The 19,322-nt window shown below is 51.5% G+C and overlaps 1 protein-coding gene across 1 annotated transcript; it reads left to right on the top strand.

Annotated features, from left to right (window-relative positions):
* Positions 1–37: 37 nt before the first annotated feature.
* Positions 38–18,086, top strand: FAAH (fatty acid amide hydrolase). The gene is given in 16 exon segments (XM_072975872.1): positions 38–292; positions 7,156–7,269; positions 7,527–7,676; positions 7,939–8,072; positions 8,636–8,697; positions 8,700–8,841; positions 10,146–10,186; positions 10,616–10,716; positions 10,718–10,741; positions 11,911–12,036; positions 12,701–12,914; positions 14,217–14,524; positions 14,917–15,025; positions 16,209–16,354; positions 17,736–17,795; positions 17,797–18,086. Coding segments are annotated over 16 exon segments (1,995 nt in total). The 5' UTR covers positions 38–97; the 3' UTR covers positions 17,866–18,086.
* The last annotated feature ends 1,236 nt before the right edge of the window (positions 18,087–19,322 follow it).

Genomic DNA, 19,322 nt, shown 5'->3' with positions numbered 1-19,322 from the left:
TGCCCCTTGGGAGAACAGACATGGGAGGGTTCTCTCGCAACAGATAAGTAGGCAATGTTTCTGAGGAAGAAGCTGACACATCCATACAGGCTCCACAATGCCTGGGGCAGCTTGGCTGTCTTACTTCCTGGTGCCACTACTCTTGCTGGCCCTGCTGGGGTCTGTTTTGCTGGGGGCCACCCTGCTCTCCTGGCAGCATGCTCCAGCCCGCAACAAGATCCCCAGGGCACAGAAGCGCCGGGAGGTGGCGATGCAGAAGATGGAAGCCCTGGCACAGCGTCTGCGGCAGCAGGTGTGTGGACTGTGATCCCTGAGACTCCCCCAGCCCTAAGTCCCAATAGGTGGATCCCACCTCAGGAGAGGGCCCGTCCCTTTTCCCCATCTCCTTCAGAAGACAGGGAGCCCGGGGGCAGCCCCCACCCCCAGCTCCTTGTCAATTAGTTACTCCTCCATCTGTGTTCTTTGAGCCCCTTGAGGTTGGGGGCGAGGCAATGTGTTTTCTCTTTCTCTCAGTACCCTGCACAGGGCTCAGAAACATGAAGTGTTCATTTGGGTTGTTTGCTGAAATAAAATAAACTGATGGAAGCAATTAGAGGTAGAAGATCAGGACTCTTTCAGCCCCTGGGGGCCCCTAAACCTCCTTGGGATGGGACCCTAGTCTACACATTCTGCCTCTCATCCGTCCTGCGAATGTTTGCTGAGCACGTGACAGATGCAAAGCACAGGGGGTCAGTGGAGATGCGGTCCTCCCAGGAGGATGTGTTTCTTAAAAGGGGGCTTGGACAGCTTCACTTGGGATACTGTAAGGCACTGAGGCAGGCTTTATGGCTGGGCTGCGACTTGCAGTAAAGTGTTGAGCTGTGGGTATGTCTGCAAAGCTTACGCAGAGTGGCAGAGGGAGGGTGAGAATGAGAGGAAGAGATCACTCTATATTGTGCCGGTGATTTGCTGTGTGTCCCGTAGGATGTGACAGCCCCTTTCTGGGCCTTGGGCTCCTCCACTGCCCAAGAAGAGAGGTGGGCTCGCGGTATCTTGGGGTCCTCAACTTGGGTTGAGGGTGGTGGACTCCCTCTGGGAGCCAAGGAAGTGGGGGTTGGGCAGTGCCTGAGGTACTGTCCCCATGCTCTGGAGTTCCTGTGTGTCCTCTGCCGTCCCCTGGACGGTGATTGATGGCCCCAATGGGCAGCTTCTCTGCCTGAGCTGCTGCAGTTTCTGAGAATGTGTATTAATATTAATTGGGGCTAATTAGTTGGATAAATCAATCTGCCCCCAGAGAGCAGCTGCCCCTCCCTGGTTGATGAGGAGAAAATCTGGGCTAATGGGGTTGCTGTGGCGAATCCACATGATGGAGAGGATTCCTGTGTGCGTGGGGAGGCCCCATCTGTGTGTCGTGGTCAGTTTAGGTTCCTCTACTGCAAACACCAGGGTCTGCTTGTGTGTGCCTCCTGCTGGCGTTTTATTGTGTGCTGGCTGGGTGTGTGTCTGGCCGTGTGCTGCCTGTGTTTGGTTTCGTGCCTTGGTGTGTGTGCCTGGCTGAGTGTGTGTGTGTTGTGTAACTGATTGGCATATATATGTCTAGATATGTGTGGTTAGTCGGGTCTGAATGTTTTGTTGAGCATGTACATAGATGGTCGTGTGTCTGATGTGTGAGGACATATGGTTCTGTGTGCATCTGGGCACCTGCCTGGTATATGTGTGGGCGTCTGGGGTATGCAGTTATCGGTCTGGGTAGCTGGAAGGAAGGTGTCTGGTTGGCTGGAGGCATGTGAAGGGTTTGGGTTGAGTTCGTTCATTCATGGTGTCTCCAGCCTCCCATCAAGGCTACAGCCCTCTTCGCTCTCAGCATCTTACTCTCTTCCCAACAAAGCTATACAGATCTGTCCTGGGCACTTTCATAGTCAGGTTATTCCTCTGCCAGGGCTACCCTCAAGGCCTTAGGTGACCAGCTTTCTGTCCCAGGCAGGTGGGAGGCTGAAACATAGGTCAAACCCTCGCAGGGTTCAAACAAATCCAATTCAGTTCAATTTAGGATAATTTGACAAAAGATTCTCCTGGGTCTTGCCTCTGCTGGGCCCCAGGGACAATTCATTACCCAGATGGCTCTGACATCTGACCCAGACTTGCCTTAAGAGATGCTCCTAATCTGGGTGGGGTATGGTGGACACAGAGCTGTGCAAACCATGAGGGGAGGTGGCTCAGCTGAGTGTGGTGAAGGCCAGATGCCCATGGAGCTGAGGGACTCAGCGGCTGTGTGATCTGCTCTGTCTGGAGAGGCTGCACTGAGAGGTGATGTTGGAGCTGAGCCTTGTAAGATGTGTAGGAGTTTTTCAAAAGGAGGAAGGAACAGGAAAAGCAGTACCAGAGAGAGAAAGTTCTGAGATAAGGCAGTGTTTCTATAGAACACATAGAAAATAATATTCATAGGGTCCACTGGCTAAAGGCTGCTGGCCAGGAGACTCTGGTCACCTCAGGTGGAAATTGGCCACCCTGAGGGTTGAGGGGTTTTGTGATATTAAACATATTTAACAACCACTTTGGAAATATTAATAATAAATCAATTTACTAAAAACTTTAAAATGTATTTTCTTTGATTTTCAAACCACAATATAAGCAGCACCAGCTGAGGCTGGAGAAAGCAGATGTCCATGGATCCGTGGGACTCAGCAGGAGGGGATGATTTTTTCCAAACTAAACCACAGGTTCAAATGGCTTAAAAGTGGTATAAGTTGAGGCTCAATTCTTTCATCAAATTATTCAAATAATTTCCAAATAATTTGTTGATTTTTAGAAAATTTGTGGGGAATCTTCTGATACGGCTACCATCTTTTGAGGATGTCCCAGTCTTTCAAAGTTCTCTCAGTAAGCTGAGTCATTAGATGACTTGCAGTCTCATTAAGCAGACTATGTCTCAACATCAATGTTACTGTTCCTTAAGTTGAGTCCTTGCTCAGCTTTGGCTGAACCAGGAGCAGTTACATTCATAATTCTCTAGCTCTTCCGAGTGTCTCTGCTGTCAACTAAGTCATAAACACTGTTATGAGCATGTCACATAAGTTACATGGAACCTCATCTTACAGGTCCCCTGAGAAGTTGAGTAACACAGATGTGGTAGTTAAGAGACTGCCAGGTTGCCTGTGTTTGTATCCTGACTCTGACGCTTACATTTTAAGTAACTCCTCTGTGCTTTAATCTCCTCATCTCTACAATGAGGTGATGTTTATAATTATAGTATGCAAGGGAGTTAATAAATGTTTACAGTGGTACCTGGGTACCCAGCAAGCACTCTCCAAGTGTAGTTCCTATTTTAGTAATAAAACTAAAGTTGTTGCCCTTAGCTGAGTGGGCTTTTAGTGAGTTTAGTGAGTTTTAGTGGGTTTCAATGAACTTATTCTAGTAGATTTGTTCTACTCATCAGGGTTGGCGAAAAGGCTTTCTTGGACCCTTGAAGTCCCCACCCCAGGTCACTGGAGCGCAGGCGGAGGAGCAATCCCAGCAGGGCCTGCAGTGGCCCCTGTCAGCATCCCCTGGCCTGCTCCCCTCACCTCTCCCCAGCTCCCTGAGAGGTGCCATTTTCACCAGTGGCCGTGCAAGGACAACAGCGGGGAAGCAGCAGCCTCAGGTGTCCGATGGACACTGGGAACTTGCCCATGGGGTGCCACCAGGGTTGCCACCTCTCCAGGTGGATATGTAGGAACTGAGGCTGCCATGCAGTCTTGGTGGTGTGCCTGTGGACGGGTGAACTCTGGGTAGTCCCTGGCAGGGCTGGTGGGGTTCCTCGGGGCTAGGGGAAGCAGGGCAAGGGATGAGCACAGGCTGGCCCTCCATGATCCCTGAGGGTGTCAAAGGCTGTGCATAGAGGAGCCCTTTACTTGCTGGGCCATGAAGAGAGGGTGCAGTCCCGGAGAGGGGCCATGGCAGCTGGGGTCATGCGGTGCTCAAGGGTGTGGCTTTTTGCCAAGTGACTCAGAAGGATTTCAATATTTTAACCATGGTGGGTGCAGTTCTTGAGGTGCATTCCAGCCAAATGCCTGCTCTGTCCAGGGTGATCCATGTCCAGGCCCTCCTGAGAGTCCCTGTGATGCACAGGCTGGGGAGGCACCGAAATGGTAAAATGACACTGTGAGCAGAGGGACTAGGCAGTGTGGCGAGAGCAGCAGTTACAGGAGTGGGGGACAGGGCAAGAGGAGGCTGGTGAGATGGGCCCACCCGGCCCCAGGCAAGGGAAGGGCCTAGTATAGTGCCTGGCACCCAGGACGTGCTTCATCAGAGAAGTTCCCCTCCCAAGAGCCATTGGAGGGCAGCGGTGAAGCTGTTGATGACCTCACCTTAAGTCTCCCCACCTTTATGACCTTGGGCAAGAGACTTAGCCTCTGTGCCCAGTTGCCTTCATCTGTCAGATGGAAATGATGCTAAGAGCACCTATCTAAGGGTTTCTGTGAGGATTTAATGCAATGGTGCAGGCAAAGTGCCTGACACGGTTCCCAGCCGTGCAGTAAGTACTTAGTACCTGAGAATCTTGGTGTATCTATATGGTGGACACATTGTATGTTTCTGGTGAAAGCCTTGTAAATCATGCTGAGAATGGTATTGCAACTTTATTCTGAGAGCAACTGGGACCTATGGTCAGATTTGTGGTTTACAAGGTCTGAAAAGGATCACCCAGGCTGCAGTGAAAAGGTTGAGCTGGAGAGGTAGAGACTAGAGGCAGGAAGGCCAGTGAGGAGGCTGTGATAAAATGGACAGACAGAGAAGGTTGCAGGCAGGAGGGAGTTCGAGGCGTCAGAGGTGGGAGATGTGAAGGAGGCAGAACCACCTATCAGCATTATGTGTGGATATAAGAATGGTCACTGGGGCTGCCCTGCCCAGTGTGACTCCGAGTCCTTGGGTAAGTAGCTCTGCATGCCTCAGGTGTAAAGTGAGAAAATAGTATGACCTGCCCCCTAGGGTTGTTGTAAGAAGTAGTATGAGCTACTATGTGTAAAGTGCCTGGAATGTGGCCAGGCACATGGTAAGTGTTAAGTGTTGTAACACTTACATGTGATTGAGTGTTAGTGTTTATACTATTATAAGAACTTGGGTGTGAGGAGGGGCTCCAGAGTCATCCTGACATTTACTGCTTTGGTGACATAGTATCATCAACTGGGAATCTCATGAAGAACAGGCTTGGAGAGGGTATAGCTTAAGCAGTAGAGTGCATCCTTAGCATCCAGGAGGTCCTGGGTTCAATCCCCAGTACCTCCTCCAAAAATAAATAAAACAAATAAACCTAATTATCTCCTTGCCAAAAAAAAAAAAAGAAGTAAAAGAAGAACAGGTTTGACAGAAAAACGATGAGTCCTGGGTGTCTGTGCACCAGTGGGTGGGTGAATGGGTCTGAGGTCTGGCAGGAGGTAGTCCTGGACTGGAGAAACAGGGAGGTCTGGGCCCCATGGGGCCCATGTGGCCGTCCAGGTCACCCAGGGAGGGTGGGCAGGGAGGGAGGGAGGAAGCCAACATTTACCAGAGGCAAGAGGGGCAGAGGAGACTGAGAAGGAGCCGCTAAGGACAGGAGGAAGCCAGGAGAGTTGAAGACATAGAGTTTCCAGATGGAAAGTGCCTGAGAGTCAGGTGCTGCAGAGGAGAGTGAGGGGAAGACTAGGACAAATCCAAGAAGCCTTGGGGCCCCCAACCTCCCAGGGAACTCCCTTTGTCTCCCATCCCTCCCCTCTAGGACCAAGAAAGGCCCACCACGCTGTCTCCCACTCAACCCACTCCAGCTGGCAGGCATCAGGGTCTAAGCTGGGACCATGAGGGACAAACGAAGACAACTGCTTCCTGAGTGCCTGCTCTGTGCTAGGTCCTTGTCATGTCACGCTTGCCCCTGACGAGGCCTGAGGGCTGGTGTTAGGCCTCGCCTCACTCCCTGAAGGGCTGGGCTCAGAGCAGCTGAAGAGGGGTCCTGTCTATGATCTCCTACATGGCTGTTTGACTTCTGATCCTTTCCTCTCCGAGGAGACTTAGGCCAGCGGAGGGGAAGGGACTAGCCCCAGTTACCAAGCTGACTAGTGCTGTGGTAAAGGCCGGCTCCCAGCTCTCCTGCCACCCAAGCTGGATCTTGCCCTTCCCCAAAGTCAGAGCAGCACTGTTGCGGAAAAATGTGTTACAGTCCGGTATTACAGCTCAGTCGTAACAGCAATCTGGATACCAGAGAGAGACCAAGCAGCACTCGGAGAGTTGCAGAAATCAGGTTTATCACGGCCGTAACCACAAAAAGGTTAACACTTTAAGCTCTACACCGCGTCTGTAGGGTTACACAGGCCTTTTGTAGGCGGCCAGGTTTACATTTTGCAACATCATATGTAAATAAAGTATAACAGAAGTTGACCAACCAGGAGCAAGCTTTGTAGAAATAGACCAATCAGAAGTGAGAGAAATAACCAATCAGGAGTGAGGGGAATGGACCAATTAGGAGTGAGAGAAATAACCAATCAGGAGTGAGCTCCATGCAAATAAAGTACTACAAATGGACCAGTCAGAAGTTAGGGAAGTGGACCAATCAGAAATGAGAGTAATAACCAATCAGGAGTGAAGGAAATAACCAATCAGAAATGAGCTCAGGGAACCAATAGAATTTTAGGTGTAAGTTAGCCGCTTTAGAGGCAAAGAGTGAAATAGAGCCTCTGGGCCAGGGAACTGGACAGTGCTGGGAGGAGAGCAGCGGCCTTGCCTAAGGGTCCTGCTGGTCTTTTTTATGGGGCTTCCCGCCTCAGCAGGAGTGGGAAGACTAGAGAAGAAGGAAAGGTGGGATGCTGGGGTGACCCCTGAAGGCAAACCACACAGAACCAAGCCTCACTTTCCAGAACCCCTGAGTCCAAAAGGGCACATGTAGAGTCGCTTCCGCTCCACTGGTGCCCTGGCTGGATAGCAGCACCAGGGGGCAGGCCCTCCTCTGGGCTGGGTTCTGGGCTGGGCACTGGGGAGGCAGAGAGAGAAGAGAACACCTCAACCCCTGTGGGGCTTTCATGCCAACCTGGAGACAGACCAGGAAGTGTTGTTAATGCTAAGGGTGAACACAGGGATGAGAACACTGTGTCCTCTGGAGTATGTGGGTGTGATGTTGAGTGTGTGGGGGCCTGAGTGGAGCAGTCTGACATCTGTCCGGCCCCATCTCCACAGGAGCCAGAGCTGGACCCCAAGCCCATACTGGAGCTGCCCCTGGAGAAACTGGCCCAGAAGCTGTGGGCTGACGAGCTGAGACTGGAGAGCGTCCTCTGCAGCTATTTAGAGGAGGTGGGGGCCAGGGGTCAGTACTCTGGGCCCCAGGGCTCTGGGCTGGACTGGGGGATGTTACCTGTTATTGTTCTACTTAGAGGAGTTGGGGACAGGTGTAACCCTGTGGTGCTGCAGCTAGCTTGGGAGGGGGCACATGCCACAGTCATCTGGCACTTCTGCTCTGAGTCAGAGTGGGTGGAGGGGCTGGAGTGACTCAGTGCCCTGTCTCTGGCCTCCCCCTGAGCCCTTAGCTGGTCTCCCTCAATGCTGCTCAGGCACTGAAGGTGCACCATGAGATGAACTGCCTGACGGATTTCCTGGGGGAGTGTGAGGAGCAACTACAGGCATTGAAGAAACTCAAGAAGAGTGAGAGGGGCCTTCTCTACGCGGTCCCCATCAGCCTCAAGGACAACTTTGACTGCATGGTGAGCCCTGAGGGTACATGCGCATGTGTACATCTAAGTGTGTGACATCAGGCAAGTTACTTAATCAAGGCTGTACAGCTAGAAAGTGGCCATTTGGAAACTGGACCCAGCAGTCCAGCTCCCGGACCCAAAATCTTAACCACCGTGCTCTTCTGACACCTATGAGTCCTTCTAAGGGGGCAGCACTTGTGAGAATGCGTGGGAGTTGGGATGGGAGTCTGCTGGGTGATTCTACCCCGACCTCCTTGTCACTTCTCTGCAGGGCCATGACTCTACATGTGGCCTGGCCCAGTTCCTGGAGAAGCCGGCGGCCCAGGATGGGGTCATTGTCAAAGTGCTCAAGGCCCATGGAGCTATTCCCTTCGTTAAGACCAACATTTCCCAGACACTGCTCAGGTCTCTGCAGCAGGCAGGCCCGGGCGGGGTCTGAGGCTGGGGCTGGGCCCAGGATCAAGCGGCAGCTGAAAGTCCTGACTCAGGGCCGAGGGTGAGGTGGGGGCCAGTCATGCAGACCTCCAGGACTGAGATTTTTGGGCAAGTCATTTCTGCCCCCCTGAGCCTAGATTTCTTCATATTACAACATGTGGGTGGACTCCATGGTCCTTAAGGGCTGTCAGGTTCTGAAAAGTTACATCTGTTTCTATCCCAGTTTCTAATGGTTCTTCTCATCCCCTATTCTCCCCCAGCTCTGTCAGCCCTTCGTGTATCTATTTCTGTTTTTGTAACCTGTACCCAATTCTGATAGCAGAGCTGTGTTCTCCTTGGTCCTTATTTTAAGAGTCGTGGTTGGTCTTTCCTGCCCCTCAACTCAGCCAAAGAGACACCAGGAGGTTTCCAGCCCCAGGGGGGAGCTCACGGGCCCTGGGGGTGATCTCCAGGGAAGTCAGCCTCTCTATGGGCGGGGCGGCTTCTCCAGTTAAGCCTTCTCCTCCCAGCCCCTTTTCTCCTGCTTTCCTCAGCTTTGGTTGCAGCAACCCCATCTATGGACAGACTCTGAACCCCTTGAACTTAAAGAAGACACCTGGGGCTCCTCAGGGGGCGAGGGAGCTCTGCTGGCAGAAGGGGGTTCCATTCTGAGCATGGGTACCGACACTGGTGGCAGTATCCACGTTCCAGCCAGCTTTTGTGGTGTCTGTGGCCTCCGGACCACAGGATCCCGCCTCAGGTACTCGGTGGTGGTGGTGGTGGTGGTGGTGGTGTGGGTGGGCTCAGCCCAGCATGGAGGAACTAGGGGTCTAGGGGAGTAGGGGGACCTGTTTCACTCATCAGCCCTCATCCACTTAGCTCAGTACTAGGGGAAGTGGGTGAAGTTAGGAGGGCTTCACATTACTCCTGCCTCAGCCACAGCTAAACACATCATATTTGGTACAGGTGGCAGTGGAACAGACCTTCCACTCACTCATTACTTCATTCATTTGTTAACTCATTCATCTATATATCTATCCATCTACCTACCTTTCCCCTTACTCATCATCAGTCCATCCATTTATCCATTTATAGCCATCCCTCATCCATTCATCCACAAATGCAGTCATCATCCTAGTCTCCATCCATCAGACAATTTCAGCATTCATTTACCATTTTATTTATTTGAGAAATATTTATTGAATGTTTACTCTGTGCCAGACACTATACTAGGTACTTGGGATGCATCAGTGAACAAAATGGACAAATATTCCAGTTCTAGAAAAACTTACACACATCCTTCCTGTCATTTGTTTATTCATTTGTCCATCCACTCATCTAACCATCTATCTATCTATCCATATTTGCCTCCATTCATCCATCTACCCACCCACCCATCCATATATATCCATTAATCTTTCCATCCATCTTGCATTCATCCACACATCTGTCCACCCATCCACCTATCTTTCAGCCCCATTCTGAGTACCTACACTGGAGTGGCCCCTGTTTGGGGGACACAGAGCACTCTCAGACCCAGCCCCTGGCCCTGTTGTGCTCTTAGACATCCAAATGGCTTAGCCAGCAAGTGATTGAGGTTCTAGGAGAGGTTCAAAGCTTGTGGGAACTCAAAGGATGAAGCCGACATTTTCTTTAACAGAGATTTATTAAAAGCCTAGACTTTAAACTTTCAGAAGCAGGGAGAAGGCAGGGAAGGCTTCCTGGAGGAGACAGCATTTGAACTTGGTTTTGAAGGATGGACAAGCCAGGTTGGAGTGGAATCTAGAAAGCTGCAAGTCTGTAAGGAGCCTATTTTGCCTGGAGCATACGTGTGTGTGGAAGGGGAATCTCTGGAAGGAGTTGATACTTCAGAGCCTTGAAGGAGAGTCAAAGAGCTCAGACTTTATGCTGTGGGCAGTAGAGAGTCATGGGGAGGTTGATGCAGCTCCTATTCCTGTGTGCTGGGCCCTGGGGGAGGGCACTGACTGGGTGCTCAAGCCTCATTGGCACCCAAGTCCTTCCTTCAGGTGCTGAGCTGGGCTCTGGATGGGTGGGGTTTTGCAGCTCCTCTGGAGTCACCTCTGCGGTCAAGGGCAAGAAATCAGGTAAGCTCCTGTCTGTGTCTGTGGCCACACCCATTCAAAGATGAACCTGCCAGCCTTCCTCCCAAGGTCACTTCACTTGTCCAGTATCTCAGACAGACCAGCCCCACTGGTGGTCAAGGAATCTGGGAGAAGGGACTGTGTGGCTCCCTAACCCAGTGACTCTTGCCCCATTGAGAGGCGCTTCCTGCTCTTTAGCTTTAATGTCTTCTGCTGCTTTCTCCATGTTCTTCCCCAGAAGTGATTCCCCTATCTTGCACCAGAGCAGCTTTGGCCAGCCTACCAACTCCGCCCATCCTCAACCCCTGACACCAGGGCCTCTTCCTTTGGCCCTGATCATGGCCCTGAGCCTCACCCTCTGAGGCCAGGCAGAGGGGTCCCCAGAGCAGAAAAGATGTGGGGTATCTGTCTCCCTCCACCCTCTCTGTGCAGTGACCACAGCGGCTGGCCCCATGGCCCGGGATGTGGAGAGTCTGGCGCTGTGCCTACGAGCGCTGCTGAGTGAGGACATGCACCAACTGGACCCCACTGTGCCCCCCCCCGCCCTTCAGGGAGGAGGTGAGCTGGTTGGGGAGCAGACCTGGAGGGCTCCCTCCCTCCCTTCATTGACCTGTCTGTTGTCTGACCTTCCCCTGTGAAGTCCTCCTTTCCTAGACCAAGGTGCTGAGAGCAGGAAGTGCACACGCTCAGTCATGTTTGTCTCCTGCCCCCGCTGGACACCAGCTACTTTGGGTTTTCCGCTACCTGGAGTCATAGATGATATTACCCCCAGAGAGGGACTCCAAATCGCGTACCCAAAACACACAGGCGGAATGCTCAGCAAGTGTGGTTTCGAGAGCCTGGTATCAAGTGAAGCTGGGCTCTTAGCCCTCTAGGTAATCCTGGCCAAGTCGCATCTCTTGTCTCGGCCTCAGTCTTCTCATCACTACAATGAAGAGGTTGGACCAGGAGATTGCTCCAGAACCTTCCAACTCTGACACTCTTCATTTATTCATTAATTCATTCACTTATCAGTGCCTACTCTGTGCAGGCTCTTTGTAGCTCATCATAACACTCACTCTGTAGAATGCACATTGCTCCTCCCACTTACAGGTGAGAAACTAAGGGAAGTGAAATGACTTGCTGATGATCTGTAGCTGGTAATTGGCATTGAGCCCAGCCCTGTCTGACTCCAGAACCGCCTCAGTGGGGAGAGTGTCTGTCTACCATTTATCGGATTTATTTATCTGATTGCCTACACACATCCTGGTACAATCAACCTGTGATCGTTGTCTGCCATCCATTATTTGCCTCTGTTGATCTCTTCCTCCTCCTGACAGTTCCTTAGCATCAAGATATTTGTATGTATCCATCTACTTGCCTGCCCACTCATTCAACTTCAACCATCCATTCATCCACCCACCCATCCATCCGTTCAACCCTCTGCTAACCCACCCATTCACCATCTCATACGTACACCCACTCATGGCTCACGAATCTATCTATCATCTGTCTACCTATCCACTCCAGCTATCCAGTCACTCATGCCACCATGAGTGACTTCCAGAAGTGTCTCCAGAGGACCCAGAGCCTGAAAATATATAGGGATGCTCCAGGGGGCTCTTAGGGAGCCCCTGTGGATTGAGTGAGGGCAGTTGTGGCCCAAGGCCTCAGCCTACAAGTCTGGATCCTGGAGAGAGTGCGGCCAATCTCCCCTCAGAGCTCTACCCAGCCCCTCTTGCTCCCAGGTGTACTCCAGTAAATGGCCCCTTCGCATTGGCTACTATGAATCAGACGGCTTCACCCAGCCATCTCCTAGCATGGCCAGGGCTGTGAGGCTCACCTCCAGGCTGTTGCAGGATGCAGGACACCAGGTAAGTTTACTTAGCCCTTGGGAGGGAGGGAGCGAGGATGGACCTGTGAGGATGCTGGCTGGGCCATTCTTGGAGAGAAAGGAAGTTATCTAAGTTTGAGCTATTGAGATCATTGTGTTTCCTCTAAGCTTCCTGGAAATGACTGATGGGGTGGAGGTGGGGGCAGGGTGGGCCTCACTCTGTGAGGAAGGCACCCTCCTTCAGTGGTGGGGACTCAGGGACCCACTCCTAGAATCCCTATAGCCTGGGTTTTTCTCGCCTCCATCCAATGGCTATAAGGAGCTCTCTGTCCTCAAAATCCCTCTTCCCCTCCTTCCTCACCTCCTGTGCCCCAGTGGCTGGCCCTGGCCCTGCCTCCCCTTTGAGAATTGCTGGGCCCAGTCCCTTGACCCCCATGAGCCTCAGTTTTCTACCACCCTAGGCGGCTGTGAACATTAAAGGAGCTCACAGTAAAGCACTTGGCATGGGGCAGGGGTCACAGGTAGCTGGAATTCTGTCATATCTCTGTGCGGGGTGAGGGAGTGGGCATGGCACAAATGCCTCTCCCGCCCTGCTGAGGAGATGAGGAGTGATGTGACATTCTCTTGTTAATCCTAAGGGACAGAGAGAAAACAGGGCAGGGTGGGAAGAGCTCCAGGCCCTGACTCGGCCTCTGTCCCCTCAGGTCATCCCCTTCTCTGTCCCCCGCGTGGAGTATGCCTTCATACACCTGTTCACAGGGGGTCTGTATGCTGATGGAGGGGCTACCCTTCTGGAGAAGCTGTACGTTTTTCAGGACACAGATGTGGGGCATGGTGGAAATAGGATTTGGGAGGGAGCTGCTGGCAACCTGAGCCCTAGGAGCAGACCTGCAGGCCTGGACTGCTGGGATGCCTCTGGCTAATTGTGTGAGCTTAAGCAGCAAGTCACCCACTCAGGCTGCGTCTTCAGGGTGCACACATTCCAGGGGTGGTACTGGTGGGAACAGAAGCATTTCTTTGGGTCTGACCTCCCTCCATGGCTTATCTACAGAGGGGGAGCTGGGCGGGTAGGAGCCAGTCAATGGCTGAAAGGCTATAACTGACCAGCTGTGTGTTTGTGGTTCCTCAGTAAGGGGGACATTGTGGACCCCAGCATGAAGGGCTTGGTCAGCCTGCTCCGTCTGCCAGACCCACTCAAGTGTTTCTGGGCCTGGATCCTGAAGTACATAGTGAGTGTCTGCCCAGAATAGGGGGGACTCAGAGCAGGAGGGGCCCAGAGAGGAGAGGGGCTCAGAAAGAGGAGGGGGCCTCCACAGGGGGTGGGGCCAGGTCAGAGAGGAAGATGAGGCTCAGAGAATGCAGTGGCTCAGAGGAGGGTCCAACTAGAAGAGGCACTGAAAGAAGGGGGGTCCGGAGTCAAAAGAGAAGAGTGTGCTCAGAGGCGAAGCTTCAGAGAGGCTTAGAGAGGGGGAGGGGCTTCAGAGAGGCTCAGAGTGGGAGGTACCTCAGAGAGAGGGAAGAGGATTTAGCAAGGGGGTGGGGACTAGAGGGAGCTCAAGGCTCGGAGAGGTGGTCAGGGGCTTGTGGAGTTGCAGAGTGCTCTTCATGGACCCCTGTCCTGGGCAGGCTGGTGGTGTTCCATGGTTTCTGAAGTTGGTCTCTCTCTCTCTCCTCACCTCTAGGACCCCCGAACTAGCCAAAATTTGGAAGAGATTCGTGGAGTGGGGTGAGTGGTTGTGTCTCCTCAGGTCCAGCTCACAAGGGTCTTCCATGGGAACTGAGTGAAGAACATGTAGCTGGGGGTCTTGTCCACTGGGGGAGGACAGGGCTATTTAGACTTGGGGATCTAACTAGGGTTTTAGGGTCATGTCTGACATGGGGTTAAGTTGAGACATTTGAATGGGGTTCGGATTGGGGCTGGTTTGGGGCTGGGGTTTGATTTGTAATTTTAAGCTCTGAGTTAGGCTAGCTTTGGGTTAGGTTGGGATAAAGGCTGGGCCTGAGTTGAGGTTAGGTTTGGTTGCGGTTGAGTTTACAACTGAGGCTGGGGTTGGAGTTGGTTTGAGTTGGGACTGGGGTTAAGGTTGGAATTGGGGTAGGGATGTTGGTAGGAAGGGAGATGGGTTTGGGCTTGGAGTTGCTGTTGGGCTTGGAGTTGAGGTGCTGGTTGGAATTGGGGCTAGAGTAGCCTGAGGACTTACCTGGGGCCTCGCAAATTAGGGGAAGGAACCTGTGAGTTTGAGGGAGCTTGTGAGTCCCTGTGTCTGGCGGTGGTGGGGTGCATTGACCAGAGAATGTATCCTCTTGGGAATGTTGGACTGACAGGGGATCTTGACCAGGGGACAAGGCACAGGGTCATTCCTAGTTTATCAGCTAATGACACAGTATTGAGGCCAGACCCAGCGTTTTGGGTGTCCTATCCCCATTTGTATAAAAGGGAGTCCTCCCATGATGACCTTTGGACTTCTCAGTTGTCCTCATTCCCCAGGACACCCAAGAAACTGTGGGAGCAGCACACAGCAGTGGAGGTGATGGATGCCTGGGGAGACCTCAAGGGACTGCTGGAGCAGGGGCAGCAGACACCTGGGTGATGATGACAAGAGTGGCCCGACAGGGGGCAGATCCCTGTCCTGGCCTGCAGGGAAAGCCCAGCTGCACCTAGATGGGGAGGCCTGGTGACCTAGGAGATTAATGTAGTCTGTCTCCCTGGGGTCAGGATGACATATTGTCCCCAAGTCACAGCAGCTTGAGACCCCCACTTCCCATCCCTTCACCTTGGCCCCTGGGAAGACCCTGACTCCCCCGGCCCTCATCTCAGTCTGCATCTCACAGTTTGGAAATTCTTCCTGGTGTCTAACCTGACTTAGCCTGGGAGCACCTGACCTTGTCTCACCCCTCCTGCCTGCCACTATCCCTGCAGGAATATCAGCAAGAGTTCATAGCCAAGTGGAGTTCCCTGGACCTGGATGTGCTGCTGGTGCCAGCTCTGGACCCTGCCTTCTACATTGGCTATCCTGCCTTAGCAGCAAGTAAGAGGGCACTGGGTCCTGGGGGGGGCTGAGACTAGGAGTTCAGGACTTCCGAGTCCTGCCACAACTCCCGTGGCCTTGACTTCTGTCTCTATTCACTATTAGAAAAAGATTCTTAAATTGAGATAAAATTGAGATAACATGAACTCACCATTTTAAAGCATATAATCCAGTGGGCTTTTTTTTTTTTTAGTACATTCAGAATGTCATGCAACCACCACAACCATCTCATTCCAGAACATTTCCATCACCCTGAAAAGAAACCCCATGTCTATTAGCAGTCAATCCCAATTTCTATCCACTTTTTAAATGAACTTTCTTGAAGTATAATTTGCATGCAATACAGTTCACCAATTTTGAGTGTGTAACTTGATGAATTTTGACAAACGTATATAGTTGTATAACCACTACCATAATCAAAATATAGAACATTTCCATCACCTGCCAAATTTCCCTCATGTCCTTTTGCAGTTCACCCCATCCCTACTTCTGGCAACCACTGGTCTACTTTCTGTCACAATAGTTTTGCCTCTTCTAGGGTTTCATATAAACGGAATCATAAGGTATGAGGCTTTTGGGTCTGGCTTCTTTCACCTAGCATATCCATTCACCCTTAATGTGCTTTCTGATACCCCACTTCCAAAGGTGTCCTCAGCCCAGCCCAGCCCACCTGAAACACAGGCATCAGCACAGGGCAGTGTCCCATGCTCAGCACAGGTGCAGGTCTCAGAGGTGATGTCATGTAGGATGAAAACCCACCTCAAGCCTGGACTTCTCTCCCCTGGGTCCCCCGACAGTGGCTGCCCAAAGGCACATCCCACACTTGGCCCTGCCTGGTGTCCTCTGGACCTGTGGACCTGTCTGCCACCCTGGTTCCCATTTGTACATGGGGAATAGTAATCCCCACCTCTCAGGAGTAGAGAGGAGTCAAGGAGTCAGCAACGTAGAGAGGGCAGCACAGTGCCCTGCACTGAGTAAAGCTTGGACAGAGCTGATTCCCTCCTTTTCTCCACTGTGGGGAGCAGGAGGCCTCTGTCTGGTGGGCACCCTGCACTGGACCGGCTATTGCAAGCAGGGGTTGCAGTTCCGAGAAGGAACTCTAGGGGGCGCTCACACACATTCTTCCTTACCTGAGTCTTTTCGGAGCCCCTCATTTCCTGGGCTTAACTGGATCTTCCTACAGGTAGCTTTTCCTACGTCTCCCTGTTCAACGTCCTGAACTTCTCTGCCGGCGTGGTGCCCGTCACCACCGTGACGCTAGAGGACGAGGAGGAACTGGCCTTCTACAGGGGCTACTCCGGAGATAGTTTTGACAAAAATTTCCGGGAGGTCAGTTTCCCTCTTTGCCTCTCCCCGTTTTGGGGCAGGTGAGGGTGGGGTGGGGTTCGTCATTCTTTCTGTTTACCCATCACCATTTCCGCTGCAGTTTTACCCTCTTCCTGAGGACACACTATTTGCCCTCCAAGTCAGCTTCTGTCCTTGTTAGGGGAGAATATTTTGCAAAACCAGTGGTTTCCTTGTCACTTCTGTAGGGAAAGTAAATCCCAGAGGCAGGAAAGAGGAGCAGAGCAAAGGTCCCTGGTTAGGAGCTTACTGTGTAGCTGAACTGGACACTGTCCCTCTCGAGCCTCAAGTTTCTTCTCCAGGAAAGTGAGAATTAAAACATCTACCATGCAGGTTGTGTTAAAGGTTAAACTGAGAAAGAGTAAAGCAATTAGCATAAAGCCTTGTATGTAGGAAGTGTTCAATAAATGCTACTATTACTAATTCAGAGAGGGCTTTGCACAAAGGAAATATTTTCATGGGCCTATTTAATTCATGGTCTAAAATATCAGCCCTGACTTGGGTGAGAGAGAGAGACGAAAAGAGAGATTGGCTCTGAAAAGTATGCATGTGTCTGAGTCAGACATTAAGTAACTTATTTTTTCTGGAAATTGGTTTTAGTGCTAGAGTTACCCAGTGGAACTGCTGACCTGAATTCTGAGAAAATAACAATAATGATACTATCTAATGTGTCTTGAGCTCTTGCTCTGTTCCAAGAGTGTTTAAAAGTGCTGTATATATATTAAATCATTAAATCCCATAACTGTCCTGTGAGGTTTTGCAAATGAGGAAATGGAGGCACAGACAGGTTAAGGGACTTGACCAAAGCCACACAACTAGCTGAAGTGAAGGAGCTGGCACATGAAGCCATATGACCCAGCTCCAGACAAAGGCAAATAAGGGCCTATATGATAGCATCATAAAGCAGTGAACACAGGTTTGAATTCCTACAAGAATGTTTGGATTTCATGGCAGGGACTTAGGCTCAGCTTCCATGTTCCTGGGCCTGTGTTGGGGTCAAGGCACCCCTTTTATTGCAGAAGTGTAACCAGACTCTGGGTCAGGGATTTGCACATTCTTCTTTCTTTTACTGAGAACACTGAGTGGATATTTGGTTTTATATTTCATCCTTACAGTCACCTCTCTGCAGAGGGAGCAAGTTTTACATCTTAACCCTGGAGAATTGTAAACAAAGCAGAACAGTTTTTCCAGGTTTTGCCGAGGTCTGAGGAAGCCTGGATCTCTGAGATCCAGAACATTTCTACCATAATATAAATTCAGGTTGAGGCATTTGGATAAATGCATACCTATGTGTGGTGAGGAAGGCTGGGCAAATGGCCTGCGAGCAGAAGCAGGCTCTGAGTCCACAGACCCTCTCTCCATGCAGGTGGTGAGAGGCTCTGTGGGGCTTCCAGTGGGTGTGCAGTGCATCGCTTTGCCATGGGAAAGAGGAGCTGTGTCTCCGGCTCATGAAGGAGGTGGAGACCTTGGTCAAGAACCAGAGGGAACCTAAGTGACAAGCCACTCCTTCTCCTGGAGGCCTGCCTACACCCTCATCCAAGTCTGCTCTCGATGCCCCTTCCTTCTCATGAATACCACATCCGCCTCGTTTCTCCTCCTCCTGGAAGGCCACCGGATTCTTTTTCTTTGTAGTCCCTCTGTGTAAGTGCTCAATACACAGGCCTCCCAGTTTAGCCCAAGATGGGGAGCAAGGTGAAGGGCTCAATAAACATTTTTGACTGGCTGGCCTTGTGATCTCTGGTCTAGGTGGAGAGGTGGGGCTGCAGCCTCCTGGTGGCCTTCTGCCTTCAGTTGCTCTCCTCCAGCTCAGTCTCCGAGATGCTATCCCACATTGCAGCAGAGGGGAAAAGCCCCAAAGTGAGAAGCTGGCTGGAGACCTGGGTCCAAGTCCTGGCTCTGCCACTGGCTTGCTGTGCAATCCTGGGCAAGTTACTTCCTCTCTCTGGACCTCAGTTTTCTCATCTACAAATTGAGGGGGTTAGATTTGATGAGGTCCATGGTACTTGCCAGCTTGACTGTTCTGTGAGCTGTGATTCCTAGGTATTTCCCTGATCAAGAATTTGGCATGCTTCCTTGAGAAAGTTCCATAGAGCAAGGCTGAGGGATTGAAACCAAGTCAGAGCAGACCCTGGGTTGGGACGCAGACCCTAGCTCACAGTGCAGTGCTTTGCCCACAAGCTGTTAATTTTTTGGCCTGACACTCAGCACCTCCTGAGAGCCTTCACAGCCTCCTCTGGCATGGCTCCACCTCAGCTCAGCCTCCCTTCATTGCCTCCAACTGGAGCCTTCTTGCCAGCACAAAGGGTGCTTCTGTGTCCGTGCCTCTGTGCATACTGTTCTTTTACCTAAACATCATCACTGTCTTCTCTGTCCTACGAGTCCTGTGTCAAATGCCACTTCCTCCAGGAGGCCTTCTTTGATCCCTTGAACTCCCCCATGATCTTCCCCTCATCTGAACTCTCTTGAGGTTCTCCTCAATCAAAACATGTACCCTTCCACTATCTTATTCCTTTTTGTAGCCATAGGCAATCAGCTAGGCAGATTGAACTCATTCCTCCCCAAGCTTGATAACACAGACCTCCTGGAGATAATATCTCAATGCAAATGAATGGAATTCATCCATCCACCCATTTATTCATCCACTTATCCACCCACCCATCCATCCATTAAAGCTACATATGTTGAATACCTCCTCTGAACACAAATGATGGAATTTCAGGCAGAAAAAGGCTTGAGATGAAGACTCCAGGAATCACCATAAAGGCAGCACTGACTGTACCTACAACAGAAGAAACCATCTGGGGTGTCAGGCGCAGGCTGGACAAGGCTATTACTGACCTCACTGTGGCCTCCACCTCTCTCCAGGCTTTACCTCAGGGTCTGAGATCTCTGCTTGAGAGGGATCCTCATGGATTCCCCTGAGTCAGGGTTAGTAGGTCTCCTGCTCTGCCTT

This window comes from Vicugna pacos, chromosome 13, assembly GCF_048564905.1.
Source record: "Vicugna pacos chromosome 13, VicPac4, whole genome shotgun sequence".
Taxonomy (NCBI): domain Eukaryota; kingdom Metazoa; phylum Chordata; class Mammalia; order Artiodactyla; family Camelidae; genus Vicugna; species Vicugna pacos.
This window is presented reverse-complemented; position numbering and strand designations above follow the sequence as displayed.